Raw genomic sequence first — 18,743 nt, 5'->3', positions numbered from 1 at the left:
ACAAACCCTGGACACACCACAGGTGGAACAGGTGCCGAGGAGGAGTAAGCATCCCCTGTCGACCGGTCACACCCTCCGTGAGCCCTATACCCTGACCAGGTAAACGGAGATATCCGTAGTCAAAATCAGTGTGCCAAGAACGGTCTAACAAACGGTATGAAACACGTCAGACAGCATTTGACCCAATGATAGGTTGTATTTACGAATTAGATCGTTATAACGACCATATAATTTGCGAAATGCTGACGTCAATCGAGACTTTTGAAATCCTTATGCAATCAACTTGTTTGTCAGTACCTTGCTTCGATTTAAAACTGACAATACGCAGAGCAAGCTCTTGCGTATCGAATCATTTGAGAGATACATGTATATAATTGATTGATTGTATTGCTGTTTTCCACCACTCTCCACAATCTTTTCAGTAATTTAGTGGCGCCCAGTTTTTAATTGGTGGAAGAGAGAACACAGATACAATGTACCTGGAAAGAGACCACCGACCTTCTGAAAGTAAACTGGAAAACTTTCTCACTTACTGGCACGAGCGGGATTAGAACCCGCGCAGACCGGAAGTGAGCGGCCGTGTGATTTTGAGCGCGATGCTCTAACCACTTGGCCACGGGGGTTGAAAGATATAAACACTATTGCAAGTAATAATGGAGTATTACTGCATGAATATGGGAAGTTGACGACGGAGAAGCTGAAATCACTATGAATGTATTGAACTAAGAGACAGCTTAATCGAATCGTGTAACAGGGCCCATGATGACCGGTCATATTTCTAGTGGAGTACAAAATTGAAATGCTGAGAGACATTAGTGTATTAAACAGAATTTTATCAGGAAAATGTGAAAATGGAAAACAGTAATGGTTTGATTTCACATCACACTCATCATGAAAAGTTGAATATGTTCCCTTTTTGATGTGTGGTCAATGTGATTTCCATTTGGCATTGACCTTAGATTTTTCTTAACTTCAAGGTTTTCAATTCTTTGTTGATATATATATTATATCATACACAGGGAAATCCTGTAGAATCATGCAGAAGCGATTCTCTAGACTGCCGTCTGAAGATTTTCAACAAGTTGTATGAAACCTTACCATGCTTGGTGGAGGATTTGAAGTACAATCCACTTGAGGATGAGGAGGATGAAAAAGAAGTTCGATGTACGTACATCTGCCCAGATCTACCGTTTAATAGTGTCATTACAGCATACAAACACACGAAATAAGGGATGAAAAGAGGCAGGTACTTAACATGTAGCAGGCTTACGTCACGTACTTATGACCTTATTGCGTTTTTATTGTATATATTGAATTAAACTCTTTCATGACAATGTATTTTTTCTGGTGTAGGATACGAAGGTACATTTTAAACTGTAGATCTCATTGATTGTGACTTGATGAAAATGTTGTTTAACATAAATGCGAAATTTGTGTTCCCTTTGAATTACACACCGGTAACATATTGTAATTTGCTCGCATAATATACATCTTGCTTGTGCTTTATATTATGTGTGGATATACATATGAAAGGTGAATATAACGAACAACGATCAAGCTCTTAACTCCCATAAGAAATTCACAATAGAGAGTTGGGCAAACACGGATCCCTGGATATACCAAATAGTGAGAATGTTTTTATTTACTGTGATCAGATTTAGGAGTATTGATTGATGTTAGAATCAGTTGAAATCCAGTAATTTATATTTTCCATCCTCTATATCTGCATTTGATGATTGTTTATTAAAGTGATTTTTATTCTGAATTTCTTATGACATGCAATTTGCTTTCGTTGGGTGCTATAAAAAATCAGATATATCTATAATAACATTTACAAATGCGGTGTGGTTTACATGCTTTCCATTATTTTTAGTAACTGTATTTGATGTTAGTCCCATGAGATATACCAGTTAATTATCAGTCTGTCGATGTATTAATTTGTATCAAGACCGTTTGCTTGCCTTTGTCGAGTCGTTTTATATCTGGTAATTATCAAACAAATTATTTCAAATTGGCATTGTTTAAATGAGAGAGAAAGAGATATATTTAGAGATATAGTGATGGAGAGAGGGAGCTAGAGGTAAAGATCTTGTGAAAGGGGGATTTAGAGAGAGATCAAAAAGATATCTTAACAAAGCGATAGGGCTCTTGTGTGTTTGTGTTATGTGTGTGTGTGTGTGTGTGTGAGAGAGAGAGAGAGAGAGAGAGAGAGAGAGAGAGAGAGAGCATTGAATTATCTAAGATTATAAACGTTATCAGTATTTATATTCCACTTGTGTATCATATGCGTATAATAAAGTAAATTACATCAAGATTCCTTTTAGAATAATTTTATTTCAACTAGTTTTCATTCAATACATTTCATACCAAACATTACATGTGTAATCCTTCTTAATATCTAAGACATGCCTTTGCAATATCAATATCATATTAATAAAATACCGATTCAGATCACGGTAATGCAGTTCAAAATACAATTGACAATGATTGATTGATTTTGTGGGCATTTGCCCTAGTAATTTACCGTGTTGTAAGTGTATGAAATACAAATGACAGATAATTTCTAATGCTTTTTATGTGTTTTGTATTGTGGAATACATCGTTATCTGCCTATTATGGAATGTAATATAAAAAATATGTCATGAACTATGACTATATCACACATCATTTCTGTGCTTCATTAGCATTTGTTAAAATGTAAATAAACTTAGTATTGTGTATTCTATCTTCCCTGCATCACCCCTGCATGATTCTATTTAATGTTCAAGATACATGTAGGTGATATATGCATATTTTACGTGAGTACATGTATATCTCCCTTAAATCATTTCAGATTATAGAATAGTATTCATAGTGTACTTATGAAATTTTCAAACATTTGTTGAATGTACACGAATGTAAATGTCCAATGAAATCACTCCATAACAGGGCTGGGGTAATTGAAAAAGTAATTGTAATTAATTGCAATGAATTACATTTTTGAAGTAATTGGATGTAATTTGTAATCGAGGATTTTTTAATTACAAGTGATTGTATTTTAATTAATTACCTGAGGAAAGCACCCTGTAATTCAATTACTTTTTAAATTACTTTCAATTACAATTACTTTCAATTACAATCCAGGACCATGAAATTTGTTTTAGCCTGATATTATTGCAATATTGCCTAAGTTTATTTAATACTTGAGTCAATTTTCTACTATGTGTATTTAAAATCAAAATACTCTCCCCCTCTCTCTTTCGGCAGTTAGTCTTTATATAAGCTGATCAAACTCGCTGTACTTTAGTAGGTGAAATTCAAGCTTGATCTGTTCAAATCTCACAGAACAGTGTACACTGCTGTTTGCAAAGAACTATGTGTGTGTATGTGTTTTTTGTCTCTTTCTTTCAAAGGGCAGTGTATGTGTTTTTAAGCTGATCAATTCGCAAAGCAATATCATTCTGGAATGTTCCTGAACAAGGAAGATGTCTAGTAGACCCTCAGTATTACGATATTTTGAAATACAGGAGTGTTGCGGGCAAAATTTTTCGGCCTGCAGATGCTGTTTAATGATAGCACCTTCGAGAAACTAATGGAGATCAAATGTAATAGCCGAATGAAACAGTAATCTGATACAAATTTATAAATGAGTTATCATTCATACTTCATATGATCATATTATTTACCACTTGTTTTGTAATAAAATTTGAAAAAGTAATTTGTAATTTAATTACTTTTGCAAGGTAATTGTAATTTAATTCATTACATGCTCTAAAATGAATAATTGTATTTAAATTTAATTGAAGAAAATAGCAAAGTAATTGTAATTTAATTAATTACGTTTCATTGTAATTGAACCTAACATGAATTTTGGGCATTGTTTGGATGAAATTATCAAAATTTATATTCTGATGTAGTCGCCCATGAAAAGTATAAACACATGTTGATGGCATGTATTGCGGCATGAAGTCACAATGAGGAGGTGATATGATTAGGATATTTATTTGTTAAATCAACAAGAAACAGACAACTGCTATTATGATAACCACATTTTGTTCTTTCAATTTACTCGCTGTATATCATGGCCATGTTTATACTAAATGTCTTTTTTTCCACTTTATACTATTGTCATACAATTTTGTTATAAATCCAAGGTTTCTAAATCCCAGTCAATATTAATAATATAATGTCTATCTCATTACTTTGTGCTTTATACTTTCACAAAACTATACTGACATGGCTTTTGTGCGAATTTAAGAATGGTTGTATTATTTATGCATGTTCATGCATATATTATATGGATGCAAATAAATGAAAAAGATATTGGTGTTTAAAATAATTTAATTACAATGTAATTTGCTTGCTAAGGTCATATTAAAATGATTACAATGCTTTGAAACTAATTCAAAGAACAGCTGATTCATTTGCTGGTCTATGCATATGTCTCTACTCTAGCAGGTGGAGACATTGTTTTTGTACTCTCTGTCTGACTGTATGTTACAAAATTTTGTGAACAATGGCTTATCGGATAGACCTGAAACTTTGTACAATGCTCCATTGCCATTTGTAGATGTGCATATTGTTGGAACGTGATGATCTAATCATTTTCATAAAAGGTGGATCTACAAGGGGTTGGATATGTAATATTTATGAACACTTCTATATGGCTTATCCAATAGACTTGCATATTTGTGCAATACTTCATTGCCATACGTAGATATGCAATATTCATATAATATCCTCTCGTATTTTCAAAAATGAAATTTATTTCTTATATCTACATTTCATTTTTATTTCTGTCGAAGGATTCCCAGTCTTTAAAATAGTCATCCTATATTCATCAAGATTCATACACACATTTAATCAATGAAAAGATATGGAAGTCAAAAACATTGAAAGGGTAAATAATCACCTATATGATTACGGAGAAGTTCTGTTTGGTGGAAAGATTCACCTTCTAATAAAGTCTGGTTATGGCTTCATTATTCAGTATTCCGAAATCGCTTTATTCACTTGAGGGTCACTTGTAGGCAACATGTAATGCTACGATGACTGGATGACACGATGATATAAAAGCATAATCGTACAATGACAATATAATACTCTGAAATAATGACTCTATTACAGTTGGTGCGTCATCATATCATAATATTGCTCAATCATGTCATGACACAATCGTCATCATGCCATTGCCATATTGCAACATCACCATCGATTGGTTGCGCCACACTTCTCTATCGTCGCATCATCGCATTCCCGTGTCACCATTATGGCGTTATGGTACACTATCAACATCTATACGAATGTACTAGTTGATAGCATACTGCAGCGATTGTGAAGCAGGTGGTTCCTATCCTGAGTTCCTGCTGCTCTGTCATACACCAAAGTTTCAGTGTTACTAAAACATAACATCGAGGAGATTCATCGAGGAAGACAAAGTATCAGGTATCAGACATGTCTTCCAATCATAAAAATTCAGATATGTTCCTGGTATACAAACAGTGATCAATATCATAACTACTATATGAAATACAAGATAGAGAGTTGGGCAAACCGAACACCCTGAGTATACCAGATGTGGGAGCAGGTGACTAGGAGGAGTAACCATGCCCGGTCAAAATTGCAGAGAGCCTTATATGTTGATCAGGGAAACGGAGTAATCCTTAGTCAAAATCAACCTACCAAGAACGGTCTAACATTCGATTTGAAACACGTCAGACATCATTTTACCCAAATGTAGTTTGTACTGGCAAAGTAGATCATTATAACGACCATACAATTTGGATCCATTGTGGTGGACTTTGAATGGAAGGTGAAGATATCGAACAGTGATCAATCTCATAACTCCTATAAACAATACCAAAAAAAAAAAAGAGAGTTGGGCAAACAAGGACCACTCGATATACAAGAGGGGTATCAGGTGCCCAGTAGGAATACGTATTCCCTGTTGACCGATCATCCTCGCTGTGAGCCTTATATCTTGATCAGGCAAATGGAGTTATCCGTAGTGAAAATCAGTGTTTAAAGAACTGTCTAACGGTCAGTATGAAAGAAGTCTTAGCAAGCTATATTGCCATAACGACCATACAATTTGCGGAATGTTGACTTTAAACGATACTGTTGAAACCCCTGCACCATCAACTTGTTTGTCTGTAACTTGCCTTGATTCAAAAACTGATCAGACGCAGAATAAGCTTTTGCGTATCGAATCAGTTGAGCGATGTACACACCAGATACAGATGATAATAGAATGTTGCTACATAAACATAAGAAGTTGACGGTGGAGAACCTGAAATCATCTCTTTTATCATAAAGTAGAGTTTTTAGTTTGCCGTTAATATCTACTTTCAATCAATTAAAGTTATCATTATTAATAGACAAAACATCGTCGATATATCTACATGTTGCATTTAATGCCATAGCAAGAGTATATTTTCTAACGTAGAAGTTTGTAGATGAGTTATGCTTCATAAGAATATAAAAGCAGGTCAGTTAAGAAAGGAGCAAAACTTTCATCTAAGTATAGGCCCAAAGGTTAGGAACTATAATTTTAATTGAACAAAAAAATGATAAGATCTCAAGATCACGAGAGGTACACTTCTAATACGTGATGCAAGAGTGATCAAATGTAATGAAATTGTGCTCTGTTGCTCTTTTTAACTCTTACTGTTTGTGTAGTGCAACTTTAGCATTTATATTCCAATTCAATACATTGAAAGGGACATTTGAATTATTAACTATATTAACAAGAACACTCATAACAGTGAAGGAAACATTTAATAGATCATATATACATAAAAGATATTTCAACTGGAACCGATTCATTAGCTTCTAAGGCTATACAAAGTATGGAGAAAAACAATTAATTAATTACCAAATGTAACAATTCGTGAAATCCATATTCAAGATGTTGCGCTCTGATTACTCCTGAAAATGTAGAGGGAGTTCAAGTGACAAACTTTATGATAGAAAACGTCGTTCTTCGACCCCTATTTGACCCCCTGTAGCCAGTACGAAAATTCCGAAACCTTATTGCGCATCTAGATGACATTCTTTTTCAACTCCTAGAATAATATGTGACTAATCCTGAAAATGTAGAGTGAGTTCAAGCGACAAACCTTATGATAAAAACATAATTCTTCCACCCTGATCCATGTGGCCAATACGAAAATTCCGAAAACTTATTGCGCATCTAGATCACACTGGTCTCAGTTTCTACAGTGTAGAATACTATGTGACTATTCCTAAAAATGTAGATGGACATCAATTGGCAAGCTTTATGATGCAAACGATAATTTGGGCCTTTATCTATCCCATTAGGTCAATATGAAAATTACGAAACCTTATTGCGCATGTACAGGATTTTCATTTTCAGTCCATACAACACTATATGATTACTCGGGAAAAAGGAGATGAAGTTCAAATGACCATACTGATAAAAAGCGTAACTTTGCGGCCTCTATGTGACATTGAAGCCAATATGAAAATTCTGAATCCGTATTGTGCATCTACAGGATATTACGTTTCAGGTCCTAGAATATCATTTGGATAGCGCTATAAATGTTGACCTTGTTTCAGTAACAACACTCGGTAAGAATGGACGGACGAAAGGGGGTAACAACAATATACTTTCTTTAGAAAGTGTTGGTAGAGAGAACGACCTATCAATCCGTAAGGATGCGTCAAGTGCTAAAATTGCAAAAATTGAAAATACCCTAAATTCTTTTCTTGTATCAATATTATATTTCTGTAGTTTGAAACTGGTTCTCATTAGTGAATGCTACCTGGAGTAACATTTATGCTATTGCAATTGATTCTTTGTGTAAAATAGTATGTGATTCTTAGATTGGTTATTTGATTAATCAGATATTTAGAAAACTATAACTTCTCAATGAAACGTATCAGTACGCCGTGTAAAAAGTCGCATGGAACCAGAAAGTGGGTTTATCATGCATATAACACCCAACAAGCAACATCATTATGCGGACGGAGGTCCTCGGTCTAGCTGTCCGAACATACATATTTTATATTATATATATGAGTATGTAATATTTTCAATGTATTACTATAAATAGTGACATATTGATTTAGTATACACTATGTTTAATCATACATTTAGTTATCAACACTCATCAGGATTGAACTGAATATCTTCCTTTCTCACCGGCAATGGTACAGGTGTGAGTGAAAACAGTTCGAGTGTGCGATATTGAACACGAACATTACATTGAAACTGAATTATTTCGACTATATGTACACCTTTTAGACATACACACTAGCCTTATCAGCAATGAACACTGAGACTTGCAACCAAGATAGATATGTGAAGGGATTTAAGTCAACAGCAACATCATTCTAAATGTTGCATTACAGATACCTCCGTGTGTTGCTGCACAATGCACACAATGGGGACAAGTGGTTAGTTCGTTAAGAATAAGCTGAATACACCGCTTCTTAGCTATATACATGTAACCTCACAAATGCACACAGAGCATGAATTCTGGTGATGAAAAATATGTTACTGGACAATAGAACAATGAATTAAATTTCCTTTAGCATATCTTAAATTCACAGGTTATGCTGTTATTTGTAAAATAGGAAACACAATAACATCGTGCAAACGTACTAACACTTGATGCTCCTCATGTCAGTTACCAGGAAGAGGGAATCCAAACATGAATCTATATATGTGTAACAGATATCATACCTATATGAAAAACCAGGTCGTGTTACCTTAAGGAACTCAAATGTTTTACCCATATGTAATGAGTCCATTTTCAGAAGAAAAAAAATATACTGAAAGCTACCATAGAGGGAATAAAAACCTTAACTATTGTCCTGCCTCTTAAATGTGTAATAGTTCATGACAAGTACAGTCTGGCATCCTAGAACATTAAAGCCTTAATGTTTCTGAACACTACTAAATATCCATCATGTAATGTATTCACCAGCATTAATGCACACTTTGTATGTTATCGGTCTGCTACAGGATTTGTACAGGATATCGAAGTAAGCAATCAATATATATTTATATTAAAAAAAGATTTCAGCATTAACTAAAATTTATTGATAGTGTTCTAATCAATTATGAATTGCCAGTATTGAATTGGTTATGAACTACGTGATGTAAATTGATACTTAACATCAAGTGCATGAATTATTAAGATTTGTCGGGTTTGCGTTTTGCAAGAAAAGATGCCGTGGACCAGGTGTTGAATTTACTTAATTAATGATTCATTTTTCGCAAAATTAAAAATTGTAAGGAATTAGTATTTTTAAAAATAGAATCAATAAAAGGTGGTTTGGTTGGTGGTTTGAATGAATGTTGATAGATAAAAAATTAGTATACACTCGTATTATAAATTCATTTAAAATATTTCCAGCCATTTGAAAAAAAGTATCATGTATAATAAGACATTTATTAGATTTGTTTCGATGGTTTATGTCATTGTTCATTATCTTTCAGAACACGACCCTTATTTCGTTTGGTTTAAGCATATCACGTGCTAGGGATAAACTGCAACAGCTTCTGATGTGACAAACATTCTCAAATTTGTGTCAAGAAAGATTTACTTGGTACTAGTCACCGGAAGTAGGAACACTCATGTACCCCGTTGTGGCTGGATTTGACTATTTGGGCCGATGAATTTGCCGAAATTCATAGTTTGGGTCCGTACAAGTAAACAAAACAACCCCTACTAATCACTATATCCTAGTCTAACCACAGTAAATGAAAATCCAAAACGACTTAGAAGACGATGAAAATAACAATCACAAAAGGGCAAATTACTTCCCATTCTTCAATTTACATCAGTACATATTAGGCAATAATCATAACTCCATATTGAGGGTCAGATATTGAATACAAAATTAAGAGTAGGGCAAACAAACACGGACCCCTAGACATATCAGATGTTGGATCAGGTACCTAGGAGGGGTAAATATTCCCTATTGACGGCAACCGCTGTGTGTCATATAATGTGATTAGGTGAACAACGTAATCCATAGTTAAAATCAATGTGTAAAGAGCGGCATAACAACCGGTATGAAATACGTAAGACAGCATTTGACTTAATGACAAGTTGTATTGATAATTTAGATCCTTATAATGACATTAGATGGGAAATGCTGACTTTAGAGGAGAGTGTTCATACCCCTGAAACATCAAAATTTGTCAGTAACCTTCCTCGATCTAAAAACGTAACATACATTTAATCAATTATAAGTAACATCGAAGATACAGCAACGAAAGATACTCATTTCCTTACATGTAAATATAATTTAAACAAGCCCTGTATTTATTTACTTTGTTGGATGTAAATCCAAAGAATGAGATTTAAAACCATGGCTTCCCAGTCACGAAGTGAACCACTGAGCCACTGCGACAATGATACTAAGTAGAATGGTCCCAGAAATGGTTGTACCTTGTCGTGTAATGATTAAAGATGATAAAATATAAACAATAAATCAAAGTGGCTATTCAGTATTCCTACTGAACTGCGGTGGGATGCAGACGTTTTTAAATCAGGTGCGCCGGTTTATTATTGGTCTTTAAGGGAACTCATATATTTTGATCGCAAGTACAGAAGCAATATCAATCATTTCAGACATGAAATGACAACTGCGAAATCAATAAATGACGTAGTCAGTCACTCAGTGACAAATTCACAGTGTTCAAACATTGATCATCCCAGAGAAATGAAAATAAGATCAACTCAATGTTTTGGGATATCCATCGAACGCTGGATTTCCTCATCTTCACAGATTCCTCTTACACCACCCTTCTAACCATTATTTGGGTAGTTTTCAGCGAGTAATACTGTGTTCGCCAAGGACTGTATGTGATGCCTCTAGCATATACGGGCGTTTTTCCCGCCAAGTAGAGACCATTCGGATTAGCACAATGACACATTCTATGCCACCATCCAGATTGATTCTGAGCTGCACAGTTGTTTCCGGATTTGACATCGTTGTCTTGATCTTTTGTCGTGAACTTCATGTTGTTTATTGGATGTATTGATGTGAAACAATCACCTACGAAATAAGAAAAAAAGTGCATGGCTATGTATATACTCGTACATGTATGTGTATATGAAGCGTAACGGCTTGCCTTGTAATAACTTAAAACATTTTTTTACAATCTAAAGTATATATGCACGGTATTTTATTATAGGTGCAAAAGGTTATGAATTATTTTTCATTTACTTATACTCTTTTTTAGTACATTTATTTATATTGTTAGAAGATTTCAATGTAAACGGATTCTTTGATAGAAGAACGAAATAAGAACAAACAAGTCAAAGTCACCATAGTTTCACTGCACAATCTAATAATCAGCAATGTGAGCTACTTCAAGGTGTGCAAGGACATTGTCTGGGGGAAACAGGGTGTTATGTCTGCTTTCAGTAAAGTGTAACGACAATCATAACGACCGTCTTTTCGGATTCCCCCCTCGGTGAACACCTTGAGAAACGATGATATATATGTCTGTGTCTGGAGCAATTTTCATACATATACAATGTACCAGGTCCTTTTCAAGACAGAGATAACTAAACGATATACATGTAATTCTTACCAACATTTCCGGAGTAACCAGATATAGATATGACGTATTTTGAGGACTCGTTTCCAACAGAAATGCTGCTATATTTGACATATCGTGTCTGATTGTTGAAATCAACCATATCCATCCTTAATTCATAGGATCCTTGGCCAAGTAGATAGTGTAGTTTGTCATTACCTTCAATAACAACAATTAATATCAACAGCATTTACAATCCAAAGTTGAACTTGTTCTTTAAGGGGCGGATCAAAAACATTTTCAAAAGGGGGAGTTGTTGCACAAGCTGCACTTTTACGCTCTCTCCACTAAGGGGGTATCAAAAACGCCAAAAGTAGTGAGAAATGACCAATTTGTAAAAATATGAAATGGAAAGTGGGTTGGGTTTAAATCCCGTAAACCCCTCTGTAGATCAAACAAGTACACACAACGATTGATCAAGTATTCAACATTTGCCGGAGTACTTAAATATTCATTAAAAAATGAAGTTAACGAAGACTGATCAATCTCATAACTCCTATAAACAGGTCAACTGATGAAGTAGCATAATTCATGTTCGTATGACTTCTAACCGACAGTTGGAAGACCTGATCACCAAAAACTACGTCGATATTATCAATGAGGAAATCCAGCATCTTTTTGATAATATCCTAAGGTCGACCGGTTACATCCGCCGTGAGACATATACCTCGACCAGGTAAACTAAGTAATATATAAAATCAAACACCGTAGTTTATAATTAATCTTGAGGGATGGTGTTGTAAAACACTAAACTCACATGTTTGGATGTTGAATTGGGAAAAGCTTTGTGATTTCAAATTCACTAAACGCTATTTTAATTTTTGATTTACACCACTTCTCACATATGTTGTGGCGAAATGCGCTTGAAGTTTCACATTGACAACAACGGTGAGTGTGACCGGTCGACAGGAAATACTTAGTCCTCCTAGGCACCTGATCTCACCTCTGGTATGTCCATGGATCCGTGTTTGCCCAAATCGTTATTTTGTATACCTTGTGGAATACTATTCGTTATCTTCGCCTTTCATTAAGATTAATGACACATATGGTCACATGTTCCATTTATAAATACATGATTCGATTTACACGTTATATGTATTAACTAGTGGTTTCTTTGGGATAATTAGTATAAGCGATTCATATCAGACGTTCAGTCTATAGACTAGTGGTTCATACTAGACGTTCAGTCTGCGGACTATTGCTTCATACATAAGTAGTTAAGAATATGAACCAGTGGTTCCTTTTAAGGATATGCTGGACGATGATCACGTGATGGTTGCAAATTTATTATAAATTTAGAACCGGACGCAGCGTAGTTAAGCTTCCCGAGAAAAATCACAATACTGTACAGACACACTATACGACGTCATAATAAAAGAAGTACGTCACGACGTTGTATCGCAGGGAAAATGTCATCATATTTTGTTGTAATTTGCTACCGCTGTCAAGTGTTTTGTGTAATTCTGTTGATTGAATTCTTGTCAAATGATAATTTTCATTTTATTTCATAGTGATTACAAGTCTCGTTTTCATATATATATATATATATATATATATATATATATATATATATATATATATATATACATTGCATATATTATATATATGTATAGTATGCGCCACAATAATTTTGATAGTATAGCCTACAATTTACCGAAATCGCTCCTACATGCACATGCAAATTGCATCTCTAGGCATTTACAAAAAGAAAGTCAACCGTCTGTAAACAATGACTCAGTGCAAGTGTAAGATGATGATCGTTTGTTGATATTTACTATAGTAGTGTGAAACTAGAAATGAACACACATTTCTCCGAATCTTGCTTGGGAAACGTACAAACTATTCAGGTGCTTTTATAATCGATCCTTGTTTGCGAAAAATACACCCCCCCCCCTTATGACGACAATCGTTACTTTTGGTCAAATATTAACGTCCATACAAGGAATGTTTAATTTTTGCAAGCATTTTCATGTAAATATAAGTACGCTTTATCTCTGAAACTATTTCATATTCCAAATTATTTTTACTAACTTTACGAAACACTGCTGCGGAAATGGTAACTAATTTAAAAAATACGATACACGTCGGAATTTATGCGAGAAGCAGACATGTGAAAAAGAAAAAGGTGCAAAGTCACAACATGTGCGATACATAAATACCTTGAAAAATAGCATGGAGACGATCGAGTCAAGCGACACTAGCTACCATGGCCGCGGAAATGCTGTTGATCTAGTAAAGGAAGTAGTAGCTCATATTGACGTTAACTAGACCTAACCCGTGGTTTGAAAGAAGACGTATTGTTTAGAGCTAGACTAGACGTTTTGTTCGAAGTCATGTTTAATATATACATGTATATTTAAAAAAAGAAATTAATTTGTTTCCATTAACTCAATTTTTGTTCCATGATTATGAAAATTCTAAATATTTCAATAGGTTCAAAACAAATATAGTTTCTAACAATGTATTCCAAAACAGGCACGAATAATTAGGCTGCCCCCCCCCTCCCCCCGTCTTTGACAATGAGCTTTTTTTTTTAATTTTGTAGTGCAAATAGATTGAGACTGTCCCATCCCCCATTACTTTTAACAGTAGTTGTACATGAAAAGAATATAAGCTTGAAAGTTATTAATAACAAATATTTCACCAAGCCTAACCCCAAGTGAACATATCAATGTATAACTTCAAGGACGCCTACCTCAAAATCAAGATTAGCTTCACCCCTTCATATTTCTACAGGAAGTTGGGTATATGAATAGCTTTTAATTGAAGTGTTTGCAAAAATATTCATCGACAAGTTTTTGAGCAGTGCTTCATTTAGTATCTGGACTACCCTGTTTTTGAGTACCAATTTCCACCCCAAATCCTTAAATTTTCCCAATTTCTTAACACATGGTTATGTTTAAGCATTTTATTATTATATATTTTATATTTTACATATATTCTAAAAATTATTGTAAAAGATATAGATAAAAATTCCATCAAATTATTTTTTTGAATTGAAAATCGGAATAATCTTGTAAAATCCACAATTTTCGAAAAGGGGGTTAATTCAAAGCTTATTATCTCCCTTGTATATCTAGAAAGTGGCCATGAAATTTATACACATTGTACAGGACATCCTGATGGTGCTTCATGAAAAAAAGAAAAAAATATTCATTGACGAGTTATTTTTGGCCACATCGTCTCGCATGTCCTTAAAGGCATAGGGTCCAAGATATTGGTAAAATTTTACATGTTCCCAAAAGGTGGCAAAATTAAAAATCATAACCAGAAAATCACAAAAAGTTCTTCAGAATGTTTACAAACACATTGGATACGATAGTAATTACAAAATATTGTTCTCATTTGCCTAAACTGGTACCCTGTTGACTTTGCATCTCTTATGTTTGTGTGTAGTAACCAATCAGCGTGGTACCAGTTTAATATATTGTCCTCCAGACAAACATTTTATAACGAGCTAAAACGTCAAAATGACTTCAATTTCAAAGCACTGCAGCTATAGATAACTCATAATTAATACTACAAATTTGTTTTTTGGAGTTCTTCTTGCAAAATATTGTGATGTCATTTTTGAGATAAAAGATAGACCCTATGCCTTTAATGAAACAGCTTTCGATTCCCCCGAATAAAAGCTATGATATAGTAATGGTAACATATTTATATGAAGACAGCGTAAAACAATAAAGCATACTTGTTGTACGTAGACGACTTCAACATTTTCTGGGTTGGATAAAGTGATATCTCCATTGTTTCATTAAAACGTATCTTTTACATTAACAATTTTGTATTGTCATATTTATATTTAATTCGTCATCATTCACTGAAATGTTTTCAGAATTTGCTTCACAACAAAAATGTTGCGGGATTGGTTTGTATGATTCCGGTGCCGCGACAAATGTGAGACATTTAACATTGAAAGTGACCACCTTTGCCGGTCGTCCCGCATTTGATGTGAAATTGCTTTGGGCATGACCTTCAAAACGAAGTCTCGCTACTGCAGCTGTAAGCATCATACACAGGGAAAATGTGTGGCTGAAGCTGAAGCTAACGATATTTTTTCCGAACCATATCGATGATACAAAATGATAAAAGCGTCTTTATTTAATCATTTTTGTAAAACGGAATACAACATATTGCATTCATTAATGATATGTTATATGATGTGATCGTTGAAAGTAGCGAATCGCTTTAAACAATTTGCAATACGACTTGAGACATTCATTTAACGCAGGAAATATAAGACAGTCGACATAAATATTATGTTGTGATGTTACATTCAGCTTTCATATTTTCTTTCAAACCAAGTAATTATAAAATACAAGAAAACGAACAAAGGTATGATAAACTAATCAGTTAATCAAAATATCTCTGGTGCTTTTCAAAAGGTATATTCTATCTGGGTTTTTCGATGAAATATCATCGTGACTTCAACATTTTTCCAGAACACTATCGGTAATTTCCATCATTTTGCAGCTAATTGAAAGCAAAGCACGTTTCTCACAGAAATAATCTCGTTCTTTCTACAAAAAGATTCGCTCGCTACTACTAACATATCAAAAATACTTATATAGAATTAACATTGATTACCTAGCCAAAACTCTGACGTCAGATTTCCAAATCCTTCCTTGTACTCCGCCCATGTCCGGTAAAAATCTTCAGATCCATCCATGCGACGTTGAAAAATCTAAAGAAAAAGATTAGATGTTTTTCATTAGCTGACAAAATTCAAAATGTTTCATTTGAGCTTACTCATTACACAATTCTTCAGTTTGCAAATATATGTGTATCAGAGTGTCCGCCGAAAGTTAAACTGTACTCCTGAAAGTGGAACGTTATAAATTTTGAAAATTATTATGCATCAAAGCAAGTCTGTTCTTCAGAGCCCAACAATAACATACGTGTTCTATCAAATATGCAGACGTAATTTTCGATATTTATGTAGCAATATTCCATTATCATCTATAAATGGTGTTAATGTCTCTCAACTGATTCGATACGAAAGAGCTTTGTCTGCGCATGATCAGTGAATGGTTTCTATCATATTATTTGAAATCAGCATTTCGCAAATTATATGGTCGTTATAACGATCTACTTTGCCAATACAACATGTCATTGGGTCGAATGCTGTCTGACATGTTTCACACTAATAAAAAGACCGTTCGTTACACACCGATCTGACTGCGGATTGCTCCGTTTACCTGAACGAGATATAGGGCTTACGACGGATGTGACCAGTCGACAGGGGATGCTTGCTCCTTCTATTCACATGATCCCACCTCTGGTGTGTCCAGAGATCCGAGTTTGCACAAATTACTTTTTTTTTTTTTACTCCTTTTAGAAGTAATGAGATTGATCACTGTTCGTTATTTTCACATTTTCATGCAATATAAATCGATTTTAAAACAATCTAGGTATTAGTTTTTATATTGTTTTATGTACACATTTATATTGTTCTGATGGACACTAATTCAAGTCAAATTGTCCGCGAATCTAAAAGAGGACAGGCTATCTCACCTGATCTACGACAATTAACCGTCTATCTAAGCGCATTTAAAGCGCGAAAAACTAAACAATTTTACATTCAATTACGAAGTGGCAGATCCCTTCTCAGAAGAAAACGTGTTTGAAGTCTTGTATCCACCGTTTACTTTGATTTGATTATCATTAATGAAGCCTCGAATCACGACATATACTGATTTTGTGTGGTTTATTTTATGTTACTAACACTTGAAACTTCAATGCAAATGTGTCATCAAATTCTCCTGTGTTCAGCACCGATAATGCATACTGTTATTTATATCTATATGTGAAGGTTGGTTGGTTTTATATTGCGTCACGTCTCTCGCAAGAATTGTTCACTCATATGGAGACGTTACTGTTGCTGGAGAAGCGCTATAGAATTTAGACATATACGCGGCGCTTACAGCTTTCGAGCAGGGAGGTAACTTTATCTTGCCACACCCACTCTGACATGGGACCTCAGTCTCATTCGAAGAACCGACATTCCGATTATTTGTAGCATCACAGAGTATAGGAGGGTTAAGCTACTTGGATATATAAAATCATTTATTTCACAGCGTGTGATTCCGTAATGTTTTTGGCGTGTTGAAAAATTCTACACTGATTTTGACTACGGATAACTCCATTTAACTTATAAAGATGTAGCGCTCACGGCGGGTGTGATCGGTCGACAGGGGATGCTTACTCCCCCTAGGCACCTGATCCCAATTCTGGTATACTTCCAGAGGTCCGTGTTTGCCCAACTTTTATTTTGTATTACTTATAGGAGTTATGAGATTGATCACTGTTCGTTATCTTCACCTTTCAAGCTAGATAGGAAATAATGATTTATGTACAGCGGGGTATGTTTTTGGAAAGCCTCAACTAAGCTGCACGGTAGTCAGTTACTCAATAGAGAATTAGAGATATATAAGTCAATTGTTTACATGTTGTTAATAAGTATGAATTAGATGATTAATTAATCAGTGGTCAAGCGGTCAATCCCTAGTAATCAACTGTTTGGATAATTATTCAGTTCATTAATGAAGACCTTAATCGCAGTAACTACATGTACCGTCCAGCCTCCTCCATCGATCTCCATCTCGCATGCAACAGTTACGTGACCCAGGATCGGAATTTTTATTTTGTACACGCCACTAGGTAGAAATGCTGACAGCCCATGGATTGCGGTACAATCAATAGGATTATATCCGTCTGAAAAAAAATTAATCAAATTGAAGATAAGTGATCACTATTTCGACATGACAAGGTGTCTAAATTCTGGGATGTAATTTGTCTGAAATACTTACACAAAGAAAAGAATACTAAACTACCTACCTTGGACACAGCACGTTTCATTGTTTGATAATCTGACACATTTCTCTCCAGATAAACACGATTGGCATTCTGTTTGGTTACCAGCCAACTGAAAATCAATTTTGAAGAAAAACCACATATAATCATAATGGTTGACTTCAATATGCAAAGTAAGTATAAAAAAACAAACAATGAATCCCTTATTCTTCTGGAATTCGTTAAGTAGCTGGAGTAACTTTGTATTTCAGTGGGGGACTTCATACCATAAACTTTGGGTTTGAAAGTAGATGTAAAAGGAATATTTTTTGAGTCACTTTTCACTAATAAATTGTATTTTAGAATCATTTTATTTTCCCTCCCCTTTCCA

The 18,743-nt window shown here is 34.6% G+C and overlaps 2 protein-coding genes across 7 annotated transcripts in view; one reads left to right on the top strand and one right to left on the bottom strand.

Annotated features, from left to right (window-relative positions):
• The window catches only part of LOC125675976 (uncharacterized), a 17,756-nt gene extending 13,454 nt beyond the window's left edge, over positions 1-4,302 (top strand). For all 6 annotated transcript variants that reach the window (XM_056158384.1, XM_056158388.1, XM_056158389.1 and 3 more), the window contains one exon: positions 1,020-4,302. In XM_056158384.1, coding sequence (XP_056014359.1) covers positions 1,020-1,229 — 210 coding nt within the window. In that variant the 3' untranslated portion in view covers positions 1,230-4,302. The remainder of the gene's footprint in view (positions 1-1,019) is intronic.
• LOC125675981 (ficolin-1-like) lies at positions 3,934-18,743 on the bottom strand. The gene is made up of 5 exons (XM_048913851.2): positions 18,398-18,743; positions 18,135-18,274; positions 16,148-16,244; positions 11,555-11,719; positions 3,934-11,013 (listed from the first exon to the last, which is right to left on the bottom strand). Exons 1-5 carry the CDS (start codon positions 18,513-18,515, stop codon positions 10,751-10,753), a joined length of 783 nt encoding a protein of 260 aa, XP_048769808.2. The 5' UTR covers positions 18,516-18,743; the 3' UTR covers positions 3,934-10,750.

Source organism: Ostrea edulis, chromosome 3, assembly GCF_947568905.1.
Source record: "Ostrea edulis chromosome 3, xbOstEdul1.1, whole genome shotgun sequence".
Taxonomy (NCBI): Eukaryota; Metazoa; Mollusca; class Bivalvia; order Ostreida; family Ostreidae; genus Ostrea; species Ostrea edulis.
The sequence above is the reverse complement of the archived record's forward strand: the minus strand, read 5'-3'. Positions and strand labels throughout refer to the sequence as shown.